At 40.2% G+C, this 21109-nt stretch overlaps 1 protein-coding gene across 4 annotated transcripts in view; it reads left to right on the top strand.

Moving 5' to 3' along the window:
* LOC129775536 (proton-coupled amino acid transporter-like protein CG1139) overlaps window positions 1–19914 on the top strand; it is a 46760-nt gene extending 26846 nt beyond the window's left edge. For 2 of the 4 annotated variants that reach the window (XM_055780381.1, XM_055780382.1), the window contains 3 exons: window positions 11063–11807; window positions 18315–18624; window positions 18685–19914. In XM_055780381.1, the coding sequence (XP_055636356.1) occupies window positions 11063–11807; window positions 18315–18624; window positions 18685–19102 (1473 nt within the window). In that variant the 3' untranslated portion in view covers window positions 19103–19914. Of the gene's footprint in view, window positions 1–8631; window positions 9808–9839; window positions 10773–11062; window positions 11808–18314; window positions 18625–18684 lie in introns of those variants that run through there. The other 2 variants (XM_055780378.1, XM_055780379.1) reach the window with 2 other exon arrangements.
* The last annotated feature ends 1195 nt before the right edge of the window (window positions 19915–21109 follow it).

Genomic DNA, 21109 nt, shown 5'->3' with positions numbered 1-21109 from the left:
TGGGCCGTATCCAGGCGTGGGAAGCTTCCACTGGTGTTTATCGAGAAAAACGTGAAAATAATCGCCACGTACTATAAGACCGAGGTTCTGGAGAAGGTTATGGCCCGGAACTTCTGGACCTCTACGGGAAGGATCATTACGTCTTTTAACAGGAACCCAAATCCAATTCAATTTCAACGTCCAAGTGTGGTGTTCGAAGTATTTGACTGGTTTTCTCGATAAGACTTTGTGCGCCCCGGACCTTAATCCCCTGGACTTAAATATATGGTCGTACATGCTGGCCAAGCAGAACGAACATAAAGTGAGCACTATGGACCAATTTAAGAAGCTCATTTCCAATATCTGGGCCAGGTGCGTGCCGCGTACGATTCTTTTGAGAAACGTCGTCATACAGCACAAATGAGGGGTTGCTCCCCCTATTGCTTCAATAAAAATTGACGCAGAAAAGAATATCTTGTATTTTCATTTTTTCAACACATTTTTAAAGAGTATTCGAATTTCTTGAACATCCTATAGGAAGAATGAAATAATGGTTTTTATGCGTTTCCAACTGTAGATTGAAGTGATTAAGAATTGCGCAACAATCATGTTGGGGGAACGAATATTTGACCGCCTGCGATCGCATGTGACATCGACTGTCGCGATGAATACTACATTGCTGCATTACTATAAGGAAACAAATCACTTGCGTATTCCTCTCCCGAGGGTTAAAACGAATCATCAATCGAACATCTTCAACCGTTTCTACAAAAAAAAAAACTTTTTGCCAGGAAAGATCTTGTGTGAATTCAGAAGTGTGTTCGGACTTTTTGTGACTTATTCTAATTGATCAATTGATTTTCGTGAATTCTAATATTGTTTCCGGGTTAAAAGTGACGTCAAAATGTAGCGTTTTTCAAGCTTCATATCGAATTTAGTCGAAGGGTACTCAGGTGGGTGCTCAGTACTATCGGTGGTGCTTTTCGCTCCAGACGAATTTTGCACTAAACTATGCATTGTTTCCGCGTTCAAAGTGGCTTCAAAGTGCAGTGTATTTCAATCCGTATGTAAAGAAGTTATTATCCAGTGATGAAAGCTGTGGTCTTCGGTGAAAACCAAAGACGAAATTTGGTTTCTTCACATCCGGCTTGCAACGGGTTGTATTTTGACGTCACTTTTAACCCATACACAATGCACGATTTCGAAAAAAATTAAGGATCGATCGGAAGTCACAAACCAATAAGCCCAAACACTCTCCTAAATTCACACAAGCTTCCCCCGGCAAGCAAAATATAAAAAATCGATTTGGTTTTATTGAGGATATTATAAGAATACATCGAGCTGTTACATTGCATTGCTTTGAAATAATTTTGAACGCTTCGACTCATTCTTGTTCTTGCGAGAACAAGCTGGCCACATGTCGACATTTGTGTCCTTATTGTCAATGCACGTGATGCATCTCCTCTTCTAGACACACTAAATGCAGCTACAGGCTATTTTACATCGTTACCACCACCATTACTGTAATTGCGTTGAACCGATAAACACGAGTTATTTTCATTTTTTTTTTTGGTGAAGTTCATTTCCAGTTTGGGCAATTCAATAAAATTTCATTTTTTTAACCATCTTCAGCAAAAACATATCCAACTTGAGCTTATCGCTTCTCATAATAATTTTCGAGAAAAAAGTTCTGTATACCAGTACTTTTTCTATTGTGAGAGCGACTATTGTGTTCAAACTATTCAACACATATGAATTAAGGGGGTATTCTAGTATAGCGACACAAATTTCGGACGTTTTTCGAGCTCCGTGAAAATAAAACAAAGAGTAGTTTCACAATCCATTATATCATTATTTGTTCATCTATGTTTTGAAAGTAAAATAAAAACTGAACGGAGAAAAAATATTCATAACTGGAATAGTTACAAGCTAATGAAGTGAAGCTAAATTCTAAATCAGTAAAAATGCCGTTATCGCATGAACTTCGTACAAGTCAAAAACATATTTTTTACAAAATGACGTCCGTTAGAAAAACAAAATGCGGTTCAAAGCGTTTTTTCTTACGTGTCCCGATTTTTCAAAAATAGTAAAATTTTAAAAAATATATTTTTTTAGAGGTTTATGCGATAGAGAGATGCATACAGATTGTATTCATATAAATTCGTCATGAATCGGTTCGGTAGAACTTGAGATATCGTGTACTCCAGTTTGAAAAAAACTAGTTTCGAGAAAAACGCGTTTGAAGTTCATTGTTATGGCCATACCAGGTCAGATATCGCATCACTAAAATGGCTCTAACTCGGTAAATAATGGGATTTTCGATAAGTCCTTTCTAGAGTATATTCTTAAATGCCTAAATTTGATTTTTTTTTCGAATTTGTAGACTAGAATACTGCCTTAAGTCGGTTTGATTATTAATTTTTTTTATTCCAGATATCACAGAAAATAAATACACCTAAATACAAAAAATTCTACGAGTTTACACGATGAAAAAAATCTGGCATCTCTGGCGATCGAATGTCGGCATCTCATATGGTGTTCAAGAGTGGCTCTTCTTCCTGGTATCAGTCGCTTCAGACAAATTTCACAGAAGAAAACGAACACCGAAAACAGGCTTAATACGGCAAACGATAGTACCGCCACTGTTAGCAGAAATGCAACAATGTACAACAACTGTGTACTCAAGTCAGGACAATCAGACTGTTCATTGTTTACCCATTTTGAATATGTCAATGAATTTGGGGATTCTTGTGAGTTTGCTTTGTATACATTCCTATCGATACTGAGGGACTTGTAGTAAATAGTAGGAATGAAATATCTTTGATAACCAGGTATGGCACCACTCATGAGTTCCAGAGCATTCGTTATCATGTTCTCGGGAAATCATTATCAGAACTAGGAGGATTGTTACTATTTTTACGTTACTATTACATTTTAGTGATTTTTTTCGGTAGGTCGTTTTTTCGTGAAACACAAATGTAATTGATTGATTTTTTTCTCATCGTACAGCCTTTTACACTACAAAGTTCATTCGCGTCTAACAAATGTAATAACTGTGACACAGAGTTCAAACCCCTCTAAGCGATGAGATCATTCTCACACTTTTCAAAACATCTTTAAACGGTAAATACTTCATGTTCAAATCTCCTTTTCAGCGATTTTATTTGAGAAACCTCATTTGATAGTACGGCGTTCAGGTTCGTTTGTTTTTATTTGCCAGTAACCGTTCCGCAGCTAGCGAAGTATTCAAACGCTCAGCTGCTCCTGACCACACTTATCAGCATTGGAACTAATTATTGTAACACTCCAAAATGTTTTCGCTCTACCTTTGAAGTGGACAAACACGTATCTGAGATAGTCAAATCAAACTTGTCTGAAAAATTGAAGTGTAAGCATGTTTGAGTCGATTGAGCAGACAATCCAATTCATCCTGATAGGCAGTTTATGCGAAGTGTACCAACTTATTTTCAATAATGACATCATCGCATTACAACGCATGATTTTTCGCACCAACAAATAGAAAAAGCATCAAATGTAGTGCTTTCTGCTGACACCAGCAGTAATCAGCTAATCATCATGCGATCCATGGTCAATCGTAGTGCTAATGATGCTCAATATTATGCCGGAATCCACCCTCCGCAGCTGTTTGACCCAGCTCTCGAAATGGGGCGTGCCGCGATAAGAACTGCATCGGGGTACTCCGCAATAGTTCAACAATTTCGCAGCTCCGCTGAGCGCACGTTTGATAACGATGCTCCGCCGGAATTATCATTATTGATGTTGAATTTCATGTGCGGCTCACATGTAAATTCCTAAGGCGGACCCGCGTGTAGGTCATTCGCACATGGACGAATAAACTTTGGCATTCCTGCCGAGCACTGAATTTGTTGAAGAAGCTGGAATTATCAGTCGGTTCGTCGCCTTTTGTTTTTGCGGGCACACACACCAGTGGTGGAATTTTCCTTAATTGGAATTAAATGAAGTGTGGTTATTGCGAAGTTATAATTTGAAAATTACACATTTATGTCAGTCCAAGTTGCGATAGTATTAACATGGTTAAGATTACTTCTACGAAGCTGCCACATTTTAGATGAATAATGAAGTGCGTATGCTACACCCCATCGGAATCATTGCGAATGTCCGTTATTCGTACTGTTACAGATGTGAGCTTATCAACTCAATGTCAAGAAAAGAGGACCATCGGATTCCCGCACTATTGCACAAATCAAAACAATTTCGTACACTCATGGACAATTAATGTCGTACGATGTTGTTATTTACAATTATTCGAATTACATTGTACACATCATCAAAACCTTTGAGCAAGTGTCCTTTAGTGGACAACCACGAAGGTTGGGTACTATCACTTCAGGTTGAACAACTTAGTCTTAGTTTTGAAACATAGTTTGCACGACACGGTTCAGCCATCTGCTCCACGTGCAGATGTCGCAACTCCTCACTCACACTAGCTAAAAATGCTTCCTGATAGTAGCTCCCCGATTACGGTCCGTTCCAGTTCGAGCCGAATCGAGCAGATGGAACGCCTAGGGTTTCTTAGATTGAAGGTTAGAAGGTTATGAGCCTTGCAGTGTAACAAATAAGTACGTCCAGTTTCAATCGGCTTGCTCGGGGACACTGTGATTGTGCGTTCTTGCGTTCATGAGTCCATAGGATGACTAATTGAACAACCGTGTCTAAGTAAGATTTGACTACAGGATGAACTAAACGATTGAGACAGGTACAAATTAACAATTTTCAAATAGCTCTTCGAAAGAGAGATTTTATTTAGATTTATCGCATTTGATGAGGAAACTTTGGGATGACTATCATACACCGGAGATGTTCCGTTTTCACAGGGGGTACTTAAAAAGTTGCACGACATTGCAATTCACGCGCATCGCAAACTTTGAATTTCACGAGTATTTCTAGTTTGTTTTTCTACATTCCTCCCCCTCTCTGAGGTCTGAATTATGTTACTGAATTTGAAAGCAGAATGAATATTTATATTGGGATGGCAGCAGAAGTAGCTATCAGAACAATGCATAGCGAGGACAGATAATCTTTAAGGATAGTTGTAGCAGTTTTTTCGTGGAGCTGATGAAGCAAATGAGTAAAATATTTGATTTGAATGATCCGACACTCAAGGCTGCTGTAATGTTGACTCCCAGAAACTTTTCGAATTTAACAAGCATCAGCGTTGTACAGGAAGCGTTTTCAGGGTGCTACGATGGGGTTTTCGAAATCTGGAGTGCGAATACCGTGTCCTAAAAGTGAAATTCCTGAAAGAATCTGAAAGGTTAGCTCGCATTTCCGGCTTTCCGATGCCTTGTTTCTGAGATAACCCCTCATTCCACATACGCGGAGCGGATTTTTCCAGAATATGATGAATAAGCTTCGAAATCGAAAGACCAATAAATTTTATTGAATATCGTAGTGGCAGATCGAAAATTTAATTGAATTGAATTTACTGAAATTTAGAAAGACTATGAGCTTGATCACGAACATCACTGCCACGTACGCTTTCACGTCACTTACACTTCACTTAATCTTTTTGTGTCTATCATCATTGTCACGGACAGTTGCGTGTAAAAATGAACTCCGTGAAGTGAAAGTGTTCATTCCCGTTTATAAGAGACATGTTGGTTGCATAATGTCGGGTGTTTGAACGTTGTGTCGGTTGCATAATTTCGGACGTTTGAACGTTATGTAGGTAAAATTAATACAGCGTATGAGATAATATTTCATTTAATTTATCGTATGTTTTAGAATGACAAGTTTGCGATTATACCTCGATGATTAGTTTGCAGAATCAAATGCTGTCTCAAAGATTAGGAGGAATACTGGGTTGCTCGGGAATAATGTAGTTGTTGAACATATAGTAATGTAATTTTACGCAAGAGATAAAACGTGACTATTATGTTTAATAATCGAAATCTCACATACGCTTGTACTTAGCTCTGTCTTACTCGTTTGAATAGTGAGAAATATTTAGAATCATTTTTATGAGCCGTTTCTACAATTTTGATGAATAATAATATCTTCTATATCTCAGAACAAACTCGAATTTATCCACCTTACGATCAATATAATCTGAGCTACACCCATATGGGATTCTGAAGTTTAATCCTCTTATCCTTCCCATTCTCGTGTAATTTGATACACGGGACATGAGGTTTGATTTAATTATTTAAACAGAAACTGGTCAGCACTTTTTTAATATTCTTTCATTCAAAGAATGTCTTCAAAACAATACCGTTGAAAATCTCTATAACGTAAAAAGTTATAACTATCGTCCTGATTCTGGTCTGGTCCGTCAATTGTGAATGTTTGAATTACAAAAACTTACAGAGCTTACATGCTGGAAAAACTTTACAGTTATTATTTTATATTCAAAATACTAACAAATCAATATTATACATAATCAATCATAATGATCGTGTTTGGGCCATTTTGCCATTTTATGGTATTGCAACTCTCTCTTAGTCTAATCCTAAAAAGAGAAACAACAAATTTTTGTTCATTCAGGACAATCGGAAGTAGACCTTCGCCATGTTTCAATGGACCTACGGGAGCTACATTTTTAATCCTTAATTGTCATAGCCATAGCGCATTTACCGAATCCAAATAAACAAATTTACTTCCGCTGGATACGTCAGAATTTCGTTCTAAAAAGGCCACCAGGCGGGTAAATTGCTGTTTGTTTATCTTTTGTTTCTTAAACAAGACAAGACAATATTCAAAATGTTAGCAAAAAAGCTAAAAAAGCTGAAAATCCGAGTTATTTCTTCTCTAATTTCCTCCAAATTTTGTGGCTTATTAACATAGCAACGGTCCTTCACGTACCCCCAGAGGAACTAATCGACGACGAGAAATGTTGAAACTCTTATCTTAGGAGGACAAAGTTTCATTGAGGCTTCGGTTGCTCGAGTAATACGATTTCACTAAAAATACACGTTCTTGTAAATTGTAATCTTGACCCTAAAAACCATCCGATCAGACTGAACGAGTGGCCGAATCTTATCGTCCCGAAGTGGAAAATGTAGTGTTACGATCGACGGAGCGAAAAAAAATCGATTTTTTTGCGTGAGTGTTCTGAAAGATCCTGTATCTGGCCTGGAGCCTGGTAGAAAGGGGTAAAATGTTTGTAGAATCATATACAATCTATTTAAACAACAAAATAACTCATTCCGTTGAAAATATCGAGGGTCTACATCAATGCTGAAAAACATGTGTGAATTTCCATAATTTGTTAAGGAAGCTTAAACCATGATTAGTTGAGGTGGCATCTAGTGTGTATATTCACCCCTATTCTGTATTTCGATCGATTTATTTGGATACAAACGACTTGATAAAATTCCATTCTTTCTTCCGTTAGAGTTCTTTTCGCGTTTCGTTCGATCTGTTTCTGATCGAACATTAAATGGGTAAACCGATCGAAATAGGGAATTCGAAATCATAACTGGAACGAAATAACGATTTCGAACGAAATGGGAATCCTTCGGAATAAAGAGTGTATCGAAAAGTAGTCTTAAGCATTCAACACGCTTTGTTTACAGGTCAGAAATCGAAATACAAATCATTTAGTAGCGGTCATAAAGTTGTTTTCGAAATGTCGCGGATTCATTTGGAAACTAGAAAGAAAATTCTTCACAATTGGTGCACCGAAAAGGGTGTTACATACCACAAAATAGCAAAAAAAATCAAAGTTTGTCCAGAAAGTGTTGAACGAATCGTCGCAAAGTTCGGTAATGAATGTTCTTTCGAGGGTCTCAGCAGAAGTGGACGAAAACCAGGACCAAGTAATTCCGAATTGTTGTAAAGTTATATTCAGAAGAACAAATCTGCATCTATTCGTGATTTAGACAAGAAATTCATAACCAGTGTTGGGATGATTCAGCGGATTAAACAGAGACACGGTTTAAAGACCTATAAAAAGCAAAAAATGGTCATACAAATATCGGAGCAGCAAGATCGCGCTAAAACACGAGCTCGAAAGCTATATGAGCGTATTTTGAACAATCCCAACCAGTGCATTCTCATAGATGACGAAACATACGCCAAAGAAGATTCCAGAACGCTGACCTCGATGTTATACCAAATTGATTGGAGAGAGTGTACCATTAGCGGATACGACTGTTGCGATGGAAGAATTCGACCAAAAAGTGCTCGTTTGGCAAGCACGTGTGACATGCGATCGTCAACTTTTTTCACAAAAGGGATTATAAATGCTTAAATTTATGTGGAAGAATGCTTGAAGAAGAGATTGCTTCCACTTTATAGAAAGCACGAAAGCTTCCTCTATTCTGGCCGGATTTGGCATCGGCGAATTATGCCAAATCCACTCTACAAAGGTTTTCGGGAAACAACATCATGTTCGTCGAAAAAGACCTCAACCCGCCCAACTGTCCCCAGCTGCGGCCAATTGTACGTTACTGGGAAATTGCCAAGACCAAGTTCAAGAAGGAAGGTACAGTGTTTTAAAAATATTTCAGAGTTCAAGAAGAATTGGTCTGCAGCGTCCAGAAAGTGCACAAAAACTACTGTGCAGAATTTGATGAGTGAAGTTAAATCTAAGGTTCGATCATTTTTAGACAATCAACAATAAGCTTGATTTTTTCATTTCATTGCTATGTAAACTTAATATTCTTTAATAAAATTCACTTTTGTAAACAATTTCTGAACGTTTTCAGTTTTGTTTTGATGTTTGAACGTTTAAGACTACTTTTCGATAGAATAGAGCTGAATAGGCGGGCTGTGCTCCCGTGGCCGAGTGGTTAGCGTCCCACATTATCATGCCGGGGGTTCGGGTTCGATTCCTGTTCTGGCCGGGAGATCTTTCGTCAAAGAAATTTCTTCCGACTTGCACTGTGGTCACGCGTATTCTAGAACTTGCCACTCCATAATACATTCAAGGCGTGTTATTCGGCATAGAAAATCTCAACTAAGTAGTACTAATTAAAATGATGCAAGTAATACTTACGTTGAGAAGACAAAAGTTCCACTGGGAACGTTATTGCCATCCAAGAAGAAGGGGGGCTGATTATCCGCGAACTGATCCGCGATACGGCTAAGTTAAATCTCATTGAAGACGATTAGGTTGAACATTTTGCCACCACCGTTCACGAATTAAAGTCCGGGTTATCCGCAATTTGCTTTTGTAATCCCGGTTCGAATCACAAGTCTCCATCTTTCACGCAATTACCTTCTAAATCCAACACAAAACATCATTTCACGGAAGCGCACCGAATGAATTAGTTTTTGCACGTTTGTAAACAATTGAACCACCTGGTAATGGGCACGTTGGGATACCCTTCTGACGGTTCTACCGTCCGAATGGTTTGAAAGTAGCACCAATGTGAACTACTCACATTGTAATACTTTGGCAATATCATTACTTGATAGGAGAGTTTTGACGAAGTTTTTCTATATGTAGGTTTCCATTGACGCCATTTTTGACATTATTTAGGACCCGTGTTGACAACAATGCACCGTCAAACTAGTTCTTGACGACAAAACAACAGCGGATTTTGACAAATATGTAAACAAACTGAACAAGCGGTGTAGTGTACCTGAGCTATACACAACATGTTGATCGATTGTTTGACCCAATTCACCTATAGCAGTCATAGACGATCACAGATCCTGAATTGTTGATAACAACAGATCTCATATACAATGTTTCGATTGCAACAATTGCCAAACACCACACACAGTCCCAATTCACAACCGAAAGTGTTCCAAAGCAAGCCCCAACAAGGGATAAACTCACTACACGTGCTACCTGCCAGTCAACATAGTGGCGCATTGAACTTCGTCCGATGTTTGCTTGTGAGTGATTATTATTATGTTGTGTTGCTCCTTATCCCGGCCGGAATACTATCTGCGTGAGCGGAATTTTCCACTTTGCACTTGTGGGTGCAGCCGCAGCGTGAAGAATAAATCAGGCAGCACAACACACAGTACTCTTGTTGTCTGCCTCCTTTGGCCCTACTTCGAAATGAGCGACCCTTTCTGGGGTAGAGGGATTATTGTTAGTGGAAAATTTTGCCAACTTTTGTTCTCTGCTATTGGTTGTGGGTGACGTCATTTGTGTCATTATCCTGGGATGACCAAAACAATGCAGATTTTAAAGGTTTGTTTTTTTGTTACAGATGAATTATAAACAGAAACCAAATTCCTTCACAATCGAATGCTTTCACTTTGTGAAAAAAACGAAAACAAAATTCCATCACTTTAATCTTATGTTGCGTTTTTTTTTTGTTTCGCTGTTCTACCATATGATCCAGACTCAAAACGTTAAGTGCAAATTATACAATACCGGTCAAAAATTTTCTTGTGATTAAACAATCGCTATTAGTATATTTCGTACTAAGAACACAAACACACACATACACACACGACTCTGGATTGACCGGAATCTTCTGCGGCTTAACGCGTGCACTGTTATCACGCTATGCCTACCGATGATCCTGCCCTCGCATTGTTCGTTCGTTGTCTACCCGTCCGTTGGTGTTTCTGTTGGTTAGCCACCTCTCCCGAATTTGGGGACCTCGCTGCTAACTTATGTTTCTGGATCGAACCCAGAGGATCAGTCTTAACTGAACGATCGCGCAGAGCACATCATCGAAAAAAACTCGATTCCTGTCGGCTTCCTAATATTTCAATTACGCGTGTTATTATTTCGGATTTTGTTTTGACAAAACTTTACTTGCAATCGATCGCGCAGAAGTGGGTCATTATTACGTACGATCGTCATGGTTCTGGCCACCGTGCTATTGTTGAAGGATGGATGGGTAAAAATTATCTTTTTTTCGTGAGATTTTCAAGGTTCTTTTTCGCCTGCTCTTGTTTTGATTGATTACGTATCAGGCATTTTTTCATTGTTCGTTATGATGACTAATTGCGGAAAAATGCTCCTCGGAAGATTCGCATTTGTTTTGTATTTTTTTTAACAGTAACGCATCAATGCCCTCTAACGATACGTAGAATTAAACCAACTAATCACTAGAGTGGAATTAACTACTAACAGATTGCATTAAAAATGAAATTGCCCGATTCCTAACACTGATTTCCCTCTCCCCAGAATTCCCGAAGAATGCGAAACGAGCGAGAGCCCTTGCTTGGGTCGGAAAACTCGCTGGACATAGTCCATAGTGAACACCAGCACCTGCTAGCGCGGCCAGATCTGCGCAGTTCACCGGAAAATGTGATCGTGGACGTGGCGAACGATACCGACAGTCTCGGATCGCACAAGGAGGATCAAACTTATGGGTCGTCCAGTGGAGCGTACGATCCGTCGATGCATCGAACGTTAGAGCACCCGACGACCAATTTCGATACGATGGTTCACCTGCTAAAGGGAAACATCGGTACCGGCATTCTGGCGATGCCGGATGCTTTCAAGAACGCCGGACTATACGTGGGCCTAATCGGAACGCTACTGATGGGAGCCATTTGCACGCACTGTATGCACATACTGGTTAAGTGTTCTCACGAGCTTTGCCGGCGGTTACAGGTGCCGTCACTGAACTTCTCCGAGGTGTGTCACCGATCTTTTGAATCTGGCCCGATGGGCTTGCGGAGGTATTCCACGGTCGCGAAGAATTTGATCAATCTCTTCCTAGTCGTAACGCAGTTGGGCTTCTGCTGTGTGTATTTCGTGTTTGTCGCTGCCAATATTCGTGAGGTGGTGGCACACTACTTCTTCGATCTTGACACGCGGGTGTACCTATTGCTGATGCTGATACCGATGGTTTTGTTGAATCTGGTCAAGAATCTCAAGTATCTGACGCCCATCTCGCTGGTTGCTGCTTTCCTGACAGTGGCAGGTAAGATTTTTTTTTTTTTGAAAAAAAAAAGTGTTTTCTTCAGCTTTCCGGTTTAAAAGGTATTGTGGTATGCTTTATTCCGCTGATACTGATTCGAGCATATGAACAAAGAGAGAAAAGGCAATATGTACATTGGAGTGCCAATGAAAATAGGCATCTCGATTTTTCATACGGAATTTCCTGCGAAATGTTGAATTGAACGATAAAATATTCTATGCAACAGATTAGCTCAATCGGGCTTCATTTACTAGTGTCGAAGATGTTGAAATGTGAGTTTTTGAAAACTTAAAACTGCCCAAGGATACATGAAATCGAGATTTTCAAAAACAAATTTTTGGATGTCAAATATCTTTCTCGTAAATTTCAGTAAATCTCGACGTTTCATGCAATTTTAAAACATTTGGTATCCATTTTTTCTTTTCAATTTCCGATTTCATGAGCCACCCATATATCCATTGGCACTCTAACGTACAATGTATGTCTAATGTAGCGAAGTACTGAAACCATCATCACAACAAAAGATTTAAAAGGGAATTTAAGTTGAATATATATTTTTTATGTATTAAAGACACTTTAACATTACTATCGTATTCGTGTCGCTTCGAAAAATAATTACGTTACTTAACAATGTTTTCGGTTAGATTTCGTTATACAAGTTGCTGGGCCTGATTCTGACTTCTTCGTATTAAACTGGTGTTCAATGTGAATGGTGAAAACTTTGTTTTCTTCATGTGGTATAATAATCTCATACAAAAATTTTATCTGAAGATAATTTGATATTATAATGATAAGTTTAGTGGGAAACTAATCTCGTATCCAGGTGTCGACACCGTACCGTTGTCATCGCGGATACGTTTCATTCCGTTTCCACCGTGAAGTGTATTCGAGAATCAGGCCCGCTGTCTTTGAGGAATTTAATAACTAGTGGTTTGTAAACTAGGATATCAGCTAATGTTTCGTTGATCCCGCAAGCGCAGCGTGTTTTGGCGAATGCTCTGCAGTCGACTAGTATATGTTGCACTGATAGTGATATTCCACAACATCTACAAATCGGTGAAGTGCTATGGTTTAGCAGATGGGGATAAGTAGGGGAGGACAGAGTAAGACGCCCATCTTAAGCAAAAGAGTGTGAGTGTGTATTTTTACTACATATTTCAACGCTTTCAACTTACCCACGTCTGTTATCTTTGTAATGAAATTAACTAAAACGATTACAAATGGTAAAACCAATGAAAATAACAAGAATTCTACACGCATTCATATTACACCATTCGTAAATTTGCGAGGTAAGATGCCCATATGCGTGCCCAAAATGTGCCACAACCAGAGATGCCAACCTTTCTGATTTTCCAGGATTTCCCAGACTTTTTGACACGTTCCCTGATATTCTGACAAAAATTCAATTTTGCCTGAATTTTTCTGAAATGACACTGATTTTCCCTGATTTTGTATGTTTTACTTTATCATAATGAAAATAATCCGTAATACGAAGTTTTCCTGGTTGGAAATAAGCATTGTCATAATAGCCTACATAAAAAGGGTCTCCAGTACGCACTTGTATAATTTTTATTCTTTTTTTGTGTATTATCTATATGTTCCGAAGCGATTCGCTTTATCGAAGATACCCTGTCGACATTGCTTAAAGTTGAAGTTGGCTTGAAAAAAAGAAAAAAATATTAAATTAGCACACCCAAAGGCAATTTCAAATCGTTATATTTTGAATGAAAATAGTTACTTGTTGTTTTTTGAATACTTGAAAGACGTAGTTCTCATTCTTACTATAAAGACTCATCATCATTAGCATAAGCTCTCGAAGTTGATCTCGAAACTGAACTTATTCATTATTCTCGAAGATCCATTATGAGCTTCTACTAACCAAACAATCGATAAATTCTTACAACTACTGCTCGCAACAAACTAGAGGAACTTTAAAAATTAGCCAATACGATAGCCGTCGTGTTCCATCAGAGCAACGGCAAACTTCATGTCTCTATGACAACACGACAATTTATTTTGAAGTCTGGCTGGAATGTGCAATCCACCATCTAAACTAATCGGGTATTGTACCTTCAGATTATCACAGGTTAAGGTCCCTGCGAAATTCTCTCAAACAAACAAACTTGGACACTATGGACAGAATAGAAAATATCTTGTTTTTATATATAAAACAGTTTTCGGCGAGAAAGCAAATATATTCTGGGAGGCGAATGCTTCCGCGGGAAAAAACGCTGCAGATACTTGGTAAACAGTACCTCTTTGAGGATGGTCCAACGGGTAAGAGATTCAGAATGCTCAAGTGACCATGCAGTCACTCTAGTCTTTTGCCACCAAACTAATCAGGCATAGGATATCCTAGGCCGCGCAATGGCCGTGTAGACCCGCATAACCATTCTAGGTTTAAGGCCCCATGTCCTGCCAAGATCATGTCCATAGGGCAATGTTGGCTTTACTGAGAATCCAAATGTGCATTTCAGTTTAATTTAGCGTCTAGGATTAGACCTAGATATTTCACTGAAGCGCCGCATTTTATTTCCAAAATGCAAAAAAAGGCAGATGCTTTCTTTTTGTGAAAGGAATTTCACGGGGCCTAGAATAAAAATTGTCTTTGAGGGATTTATGGGATCTCACCGCGTTTTATACACTGGCCCTCGTGAAAACCAATCCAGCAATAATTTTCGTTTAGATTGTCTTAGTTCCCTGCCATCTTTGTTCAGGCCTCTCTTATATTGAGATCAGTCCGATGTAGTTTTTCCTCTTTGAACAGTTTCTGCACTGTTTTGCGAAGCCGTTCGAGCCATTTGTTTCGCCAAGGAATTTTCCTTGTTGAAGAAACTCTTCTTAATGAACAAAAACTGTTAGAGACAGAGGCTATCGTTTCGTTGAACTCTTTTGAAGCTGATTCAAGTTGCTGTATCGACCTTATTCTTGTGTTGAAAGTTTCCGACTCGAGTTCAAGGGAATACCAATCCCAGTTGTTTTTTTCTTGGAATCTAGATATTCTTTCCCAAGACGCCTCTTCCGAAACGTTCCAATTATGAATTTTCTCGGAGAAAACCGTATTGCACAGTGTCAGGTCTAAGACTTCTTGTCTGATAGCGTTTATGAACGTTAGTTTGAAACATCTTTCTTAGCGATCTCTCTGTTCTTCGACGGGAGAAATTCTAAAAGACTCATCTCGGTTGTTAATATCAGCATTTCCTCACATGGTGTGGTGAGCGTTGGCATCACAGCCGATGATGAAGTTTTTGTTGATTTTCCTGTAGTAGTTTACAAATGCCGCAATCTCTCGAGAAGGAACCTCATGAACGTCGTCAGGAAAGTAATCAGACGCAATTATCATGTCGGATTTTCCCTTGGCGGTTGGAACTTTCACTCTGACCGTGACGATGTCCCGTTGAATGAGCTCTGTAATTTTTTTTTTTATCTTCGCTTATTTTTCGTCGGCCTATTTCCGCCACTTTAGTGCCAATCACCGACATCAGGGAGGCGACTCCACCTGTTCCTACCTATCAGACTCAACAACTCATGAGCCGGGCCAACTTCTTTTACTTCCGCTCCGAAGGAAGACGTAACCAGAGATTTTTCGCCTCAGAAAATCCCAACGACGCCAGCTGGGATTGAACCCAGGCCGATCGGATTGTGAGGCTGTTACGCTAACCATACAACCACTGGCGCCGTCGAGCTCTGTAATAGGAAAACATTTAATATTTGCATCTACATTGCATTGTAAATGAGTAGAAAACAAAAACATATGAAATAAAAAAAGCAGCTCTTGGAGAGTCATGCTTATCATCATAGAACAACTTTCATGACCTCTTGGGCCAGGAACTGCCAGATTGTCAAGCTCCACGATTTTCGGAGGATATACACGAGGAATCTTCGCTTCACCAGAACCCCTGCTGATGCCTCTTCGAGCTTTTTGCGACACCGCATGTTTGGAGTCACTAAAGGGTGTGTCACATCAAATTGCATCACGGAAAAAACGCTGTAGAAATTTAATTTTTAGGAATTATATCTTCAGCTTTCGCTTATAATCAGATAAGAGTGTATAGATCACGTTGGCCATGCTTCACTGTCAATTTTTCGTAAATTTGGAAAAATGTCGTCGAACGAAAAAGAGCGTCGTGAATTAATCCTGCGCACTCATTTCGAGAATCCGGAGTTGTCACATCTGGACATCAGTAAGATGCTGGGAATCGTCCAATCCACGGTCAGCAGAGTACTAAAACGATACTTCGAGATCCTAACCATCGACCGGAAGGTGAAGAACGGCAAAAATGGATGCTCCGTCAGTGAAAAAGATCACAAGCGCGTAGTTAAGCAGTTTAGACGTGATCCGAGAAGTTCGGTCCGGGATGTCGCCAATAAGCTGAATTTGTCAAGTTCATTCGTCCAGCGGACCAAGCAGCGGGAGGGCCTGCGTACATACAAGGTTCAAAAGGCTCCTAACCGCGACGAAAGGCAAAACATGGTGGGGAAGACGCGAGCCCGGAAGCTGTACACCGAAATGCTGACGAAGCCGCATTGCATGGTAATGGACGACGCCGGGCCTGTTGTTCTTCTCCGCAGAGGACAAATTCAGCGTTGCGGAGGAGATTCGCAAGCAGAAACTATCCAAGTTTGCCAAAAAGTACATGGTGTGGCAAGCGATCTGCTCTTGCGGAAAGCGGAGCGCCCCCTTCGTGATGACCGGCACGGTAAACGGGCAGGTTTACCTTAAGGAGTGCCTACAGAAGCGCTTACTACCACTATTGAAGCAGCACGAGGGCCCGACCATCTTCTGGCCGGATCTCGCTTCGTGCCACTATTCAAAGGACGTGTTGGAGTGGTACGAAGCCAACGGGGTCACCTTCGTGCCAAAGGAAATGAACCCGCCCAACGCGCCGGAGCTTAGAGAAATATTGGGCGATTATGAAGCAGGCCCTCCGGAAGAACCCAAAAGTTGTCAAATCGGAGGCGGACTTCAAGAGAAAATGGATTTCTGTACAAAAAAAAACTACAACCTGGCGTCGTACAGAACCTTATAGACGGGTTAAAGAGGAAGGTGCGAGCATACGGACTTGGGCTCGAAGTATGAATAAAAAGAAAATGCCAAAAGTTGTTTAATAGTTTTTATATTACTGTCTAAAATTTTCAAAAGGATCGGTCTACTGGGCGAATTTCTACAGCGTTTTTTCCGTGATGCAATTTGTGACACACCCTTTAGTCTCTGGAGACTTCAGATTACCAGGGATTTTGAAGTTTTGAGGTTACACGTTTCTGGGTCTCAGATCTTCCTTGAATACCCTGGGGTTTTTCTGAGTTGTAATTTGATGTTGCTTTGGATTAGTTTTCTTCAGCCTGGTTTCGACAAATCTTAATTTCATGGTGAAGTTTCTACTTGCGTGTTGACGCATGGAAGCTCTTTATTAGTGGAGATATTTTCGTTTTGGCTCTCTAGGAGTTTCTTGGGTCTCTCGTCGTTGTATGTTGCGCTTTGTGGGATAAAGAATTTCGGGACGCGGTATGTTTTTTGCGTTTAGAGTAACCAGTTTCGTGTCATAACCCAGAGTTATACTGGGAACCAATTTCTTCAACCATTCCGAGGTTTGTTGAGCTTTCCAAGAAAGGACTAGGAAACCTAACTTGCATGAGTAGTTGAAAAATTTTAGTTTCACCAGTTAAGTTTGCTCTTTTTTGCTGAATCTAACTGAGCCGTTGATAGGTCAGTTGGTCGAGTCCTCCGAGAGTATTCCAACTCTGATCTACTCCAAGGCCTCCCTAAAGAAAATTTCAGTTTTTTTTCGCTCATTTAACCGCTCTTGTTTCCGAGGGCAGAGATTCTGATTCGGTTTTTTTGAGGAATGGTTTTTCGTCACTACTAGGTAGTCCCGATCCACGGGGTCCAAAAACTTTAGATCCAGTTTTTGTGGTGACCTTACTCTCGTCACTTGGCGACTCACAACGAGTCGGAGTGTTAAGGATGGAAGAGGAGCAGGACGTCAATCAGTAAAACATCCTCTTCTACACTCATAGAGCCAATCTCTATAAAGGTTTTCTGGCAGAGAGGTTGCCGGAACCCGATTTTTTATTATTTGGATTATCCATAGAAGTCTCACGAGTTGCACGGCAAAAAATACTGTGGAGGGCGCCCTGTTACTTCACAGGCTCTGTTATTTAATTCTCTGCATAATAAACATGGATAACAGCTATTACAAACATCCTCCTTAAAGGCTTTGCACCTACTGCTCTGGTTCTTAATAGTTTTAGGTTCTTTTTCGGGCGTGCTTCTATTAAGAATCGTCATTTGCAGGCAGAGTTCCGAGAGAGAAGTATCCAAACCATCCCAAGCAAGGAGTTCAAAGCGAATAGAAGTTGCATAGGAGGAACAAATCAATTTTCGATTTTTCAGAGAATGTTGTTGTGTAAAATTTGTACCATTAATTTTTTGAGGAAAAAACCGGAGGACAAGAGCCCATATTCAGAAAAAAACAATGATCTTATTCCTAATATAAACTCACTTTCCAGGTCTTGCTTGCACCTTCAACTACGTCCTGCAGGACCTCCCGAACACGCACACCGTCAAACCATTTGCGTCGTGGGCTCAGTTGCCGCTCTACTTCGGCACAGCTGTATACGCCTTCGAGGGAATCGGCATCGTGCTGCCGCTGGAGAATAACATGAAAACACCGGACGACTTTGGCGGCTGGACTGGTGTCCTCAACACGGGAATGGTTATCGTCGCGTGCTTGTACACGGCGGTTGGCTTTTTCGGCTATTTGAAATACGGAGAGTCCGTACAGGGAAGCATCACGCTCAATCTGCCCGGGGATCAATTGTAAGTAGTCCGCTGTGACGCAAATCCAACGAGTAATAAACGGTTACTCTCCTCTTTCAGTGTTGCCCAACTGGTGCGCATCATGATGGCACTGGCGATCTTCTTCTCGTACGGACTCCAATTCTACGTGCCAATGACTATTGTGACACCGGTGATCAAGCGCCAGCTGCACTCCGAGCAGGCGCAACTGATCGGTGAGTATCTAACCCGCGTTGGTTTGGTTGTGTTTACGTTCCTGCTCGCGGCAATGATACCCAATCTGGGAGCGGTCATTTCGCTCGTTGGTGCCGTCAGTAGCTCCACGCTGGCACTGATCTTTCCGCCGCTGATCGAAATCATTACCTTCTGGCCCGACGGTTTGGGCAAGCGGTACTGGATTCTGTGGAAGGACATTGCCATCATGACATTCGGCATCTGTGGGTTCGTATTCGGTACGTACAGCAGTATAGCACAGATCCTGTACCCGAACGTACACTAGGCGGGTTTGGTTGGACCCTGTGCAGGAGGCTACGCACTGTATAGACGCGTAGCGTGTGAACAAAAACAACCGAACATTGGTGATTTCTTATATTATTAGAAAACGAGCGTTGTAAATTATAATAACGGTATTGTAGAAAAAAACTTATTTATACAAAGCAAGCAAACACACAGAACAGGAAGATGAAGACTATACACGTTAAAGTTGAGCTAATTGGTTGGTCAGCTTAGGAGATTGATTTCTCCTCAACACAGTCCAATCATCGACAGATCCATACAAGTGAGTGAATCCTCATTTAAAGAAACTGAGTCGAGTACAGATACGGATGTGAGTACTCAAATAGGTGCTTGAAAAGTGAGTTGGAGTATTCAGTTTCTGGGAAAAAAATCTCACCGATCTCCCCGCGCGATGATTGGATTGTGCTTGATAAAAACCACCCATTAACGTGTTTCCCATATGATTGAAGTGAGAGTGTTGTGCAAAATCTTAAATTCTAGGTGTGATCGTTAGTTTTTAATTTTAGTGTTCGTAATATTTTCGAATGCCAAGCATCAGAGGAAAAAAAAAAGAATGAATGGTATTACTAGTACTGTGTCGAGTGATAATATGTATTGCGAGGAAATCATGTTTTGGCAATTTTCGTTAGAATTGCATGTTCAGTACCGCCTGTTGATAGCGGTTTAGTAGGTATTAGTGCAAAGTTTGGGTTTACTTCGTTGTACTAAAGAAACAAGCTAAACCAAAAGTTTTTAGTTGAATTTAGGGTGATTATACATAGAGATTGTACAGTAAAATAAAGGTATATTTTGTTACTCTCCGTTGTTTGACATTTTATGTTGATTCAATTAAAGTTAACGGAACGTGGCCAAACATCTGTTGGCACACTTTCAGTTGTTTAAATGATCGGAAATAACCTGATTAACGCATGACATCAGTTAACTTGAAAAGCTACTCATTCTCAACTTGCCACAATCATTCCGCGTCTTTTTGTGCCAATCCCAGATGGAGAACGCAAACAAAATTACCAATTCCAGTTTTTGGCACAAACTTATCACGGTTCAAAACATTTGATCCGTACTTATCAGCAACTCTGTTTCACGCGCGGTGTTTTTCTCCGCAAATTCTCACGATTAGTGTTGTTCATTATTCAATTGGTATGTACGAGGAAAAACGATAAGAAAACACGTATGACTTGTATTCCACTTTGGTGATGATATTGTTTGACTTGAATTTGGAACCGAAGGCTAGAAAGCGGTTCAAGAAATAGTATGTTGGTATTTCACATATGTAGCCAGGGACTTTCATTCGGTAGACCCAGCGATGACCTTCCAGCTGGCACTATTGAAAGTATTCTTGACGTCGGCCGTTACCACAGTGCTGTATCGACCGCCGCTCCGCTTCTCCCCGACCGATTTATCGGTTTCTACGTCCACCATACGCATAGCATCGAAGGTCGCGAAATCCGAACTACCTGCGTGGTAAATTGTAATCAGATTTTGTACATCTAGATTATCTATTGAGGATGATCCTATCCAGTAGTTTCCTGAGTGTTTCCAGCAGACATCTACTGATGGGCGCAAAAAATTCAATCAAAGTGTTTCAATATTAAAAGTATTTTCAAATTTTTCGGTATCCCATACTATACAACTTAAAAGTAGGTAATTAGTAGACCATTTTGTCATTTCAATATCGTTGAAAAAAATTAGAAAAACAAAAATGATTTTGGTTCCTAAATGGGTACTTTTAGGGTATCACATCAAAACAAATCCATTTCACGGTTTATTAAAAAACCAAATAATTAATAATCAATATTACCCCTTTGGCCTCGATAACCAACCGACAACGCTTTGGCATATTCTCCACGATGTTCCGCAGGTTTTGGGAGTCCAGCTCGCCCAAAACTTTCTTCAACGCAGCAAAATAGTTCTTGTTCGTAACGTCAGTTACTCCCATTGAATCCCATTGAGAATTTATGGGCGATTTTGGACAGCAAGGTGGACAACCTTG

This window comes from Toxorhynchites rutilus, chromosome 3, assembly GCF_029784135.1.
Source record: "Toxorhynchites rutilus septentrionalis strain SRP chromosome 3, ASM2978413v1, whole genome shotgun sequence".
NCBI lineage: Eukaryota > Metazoa > Arthropoda > Insecta > Diptera > Culicidae > Toxorhynchites > Toxorhynchites rutilus.
The sequence above is the reverse complement of the archived record's forward strand: the minus strand, read 5'-3'. Positions and strand labels throughout refer to the sequence as shown.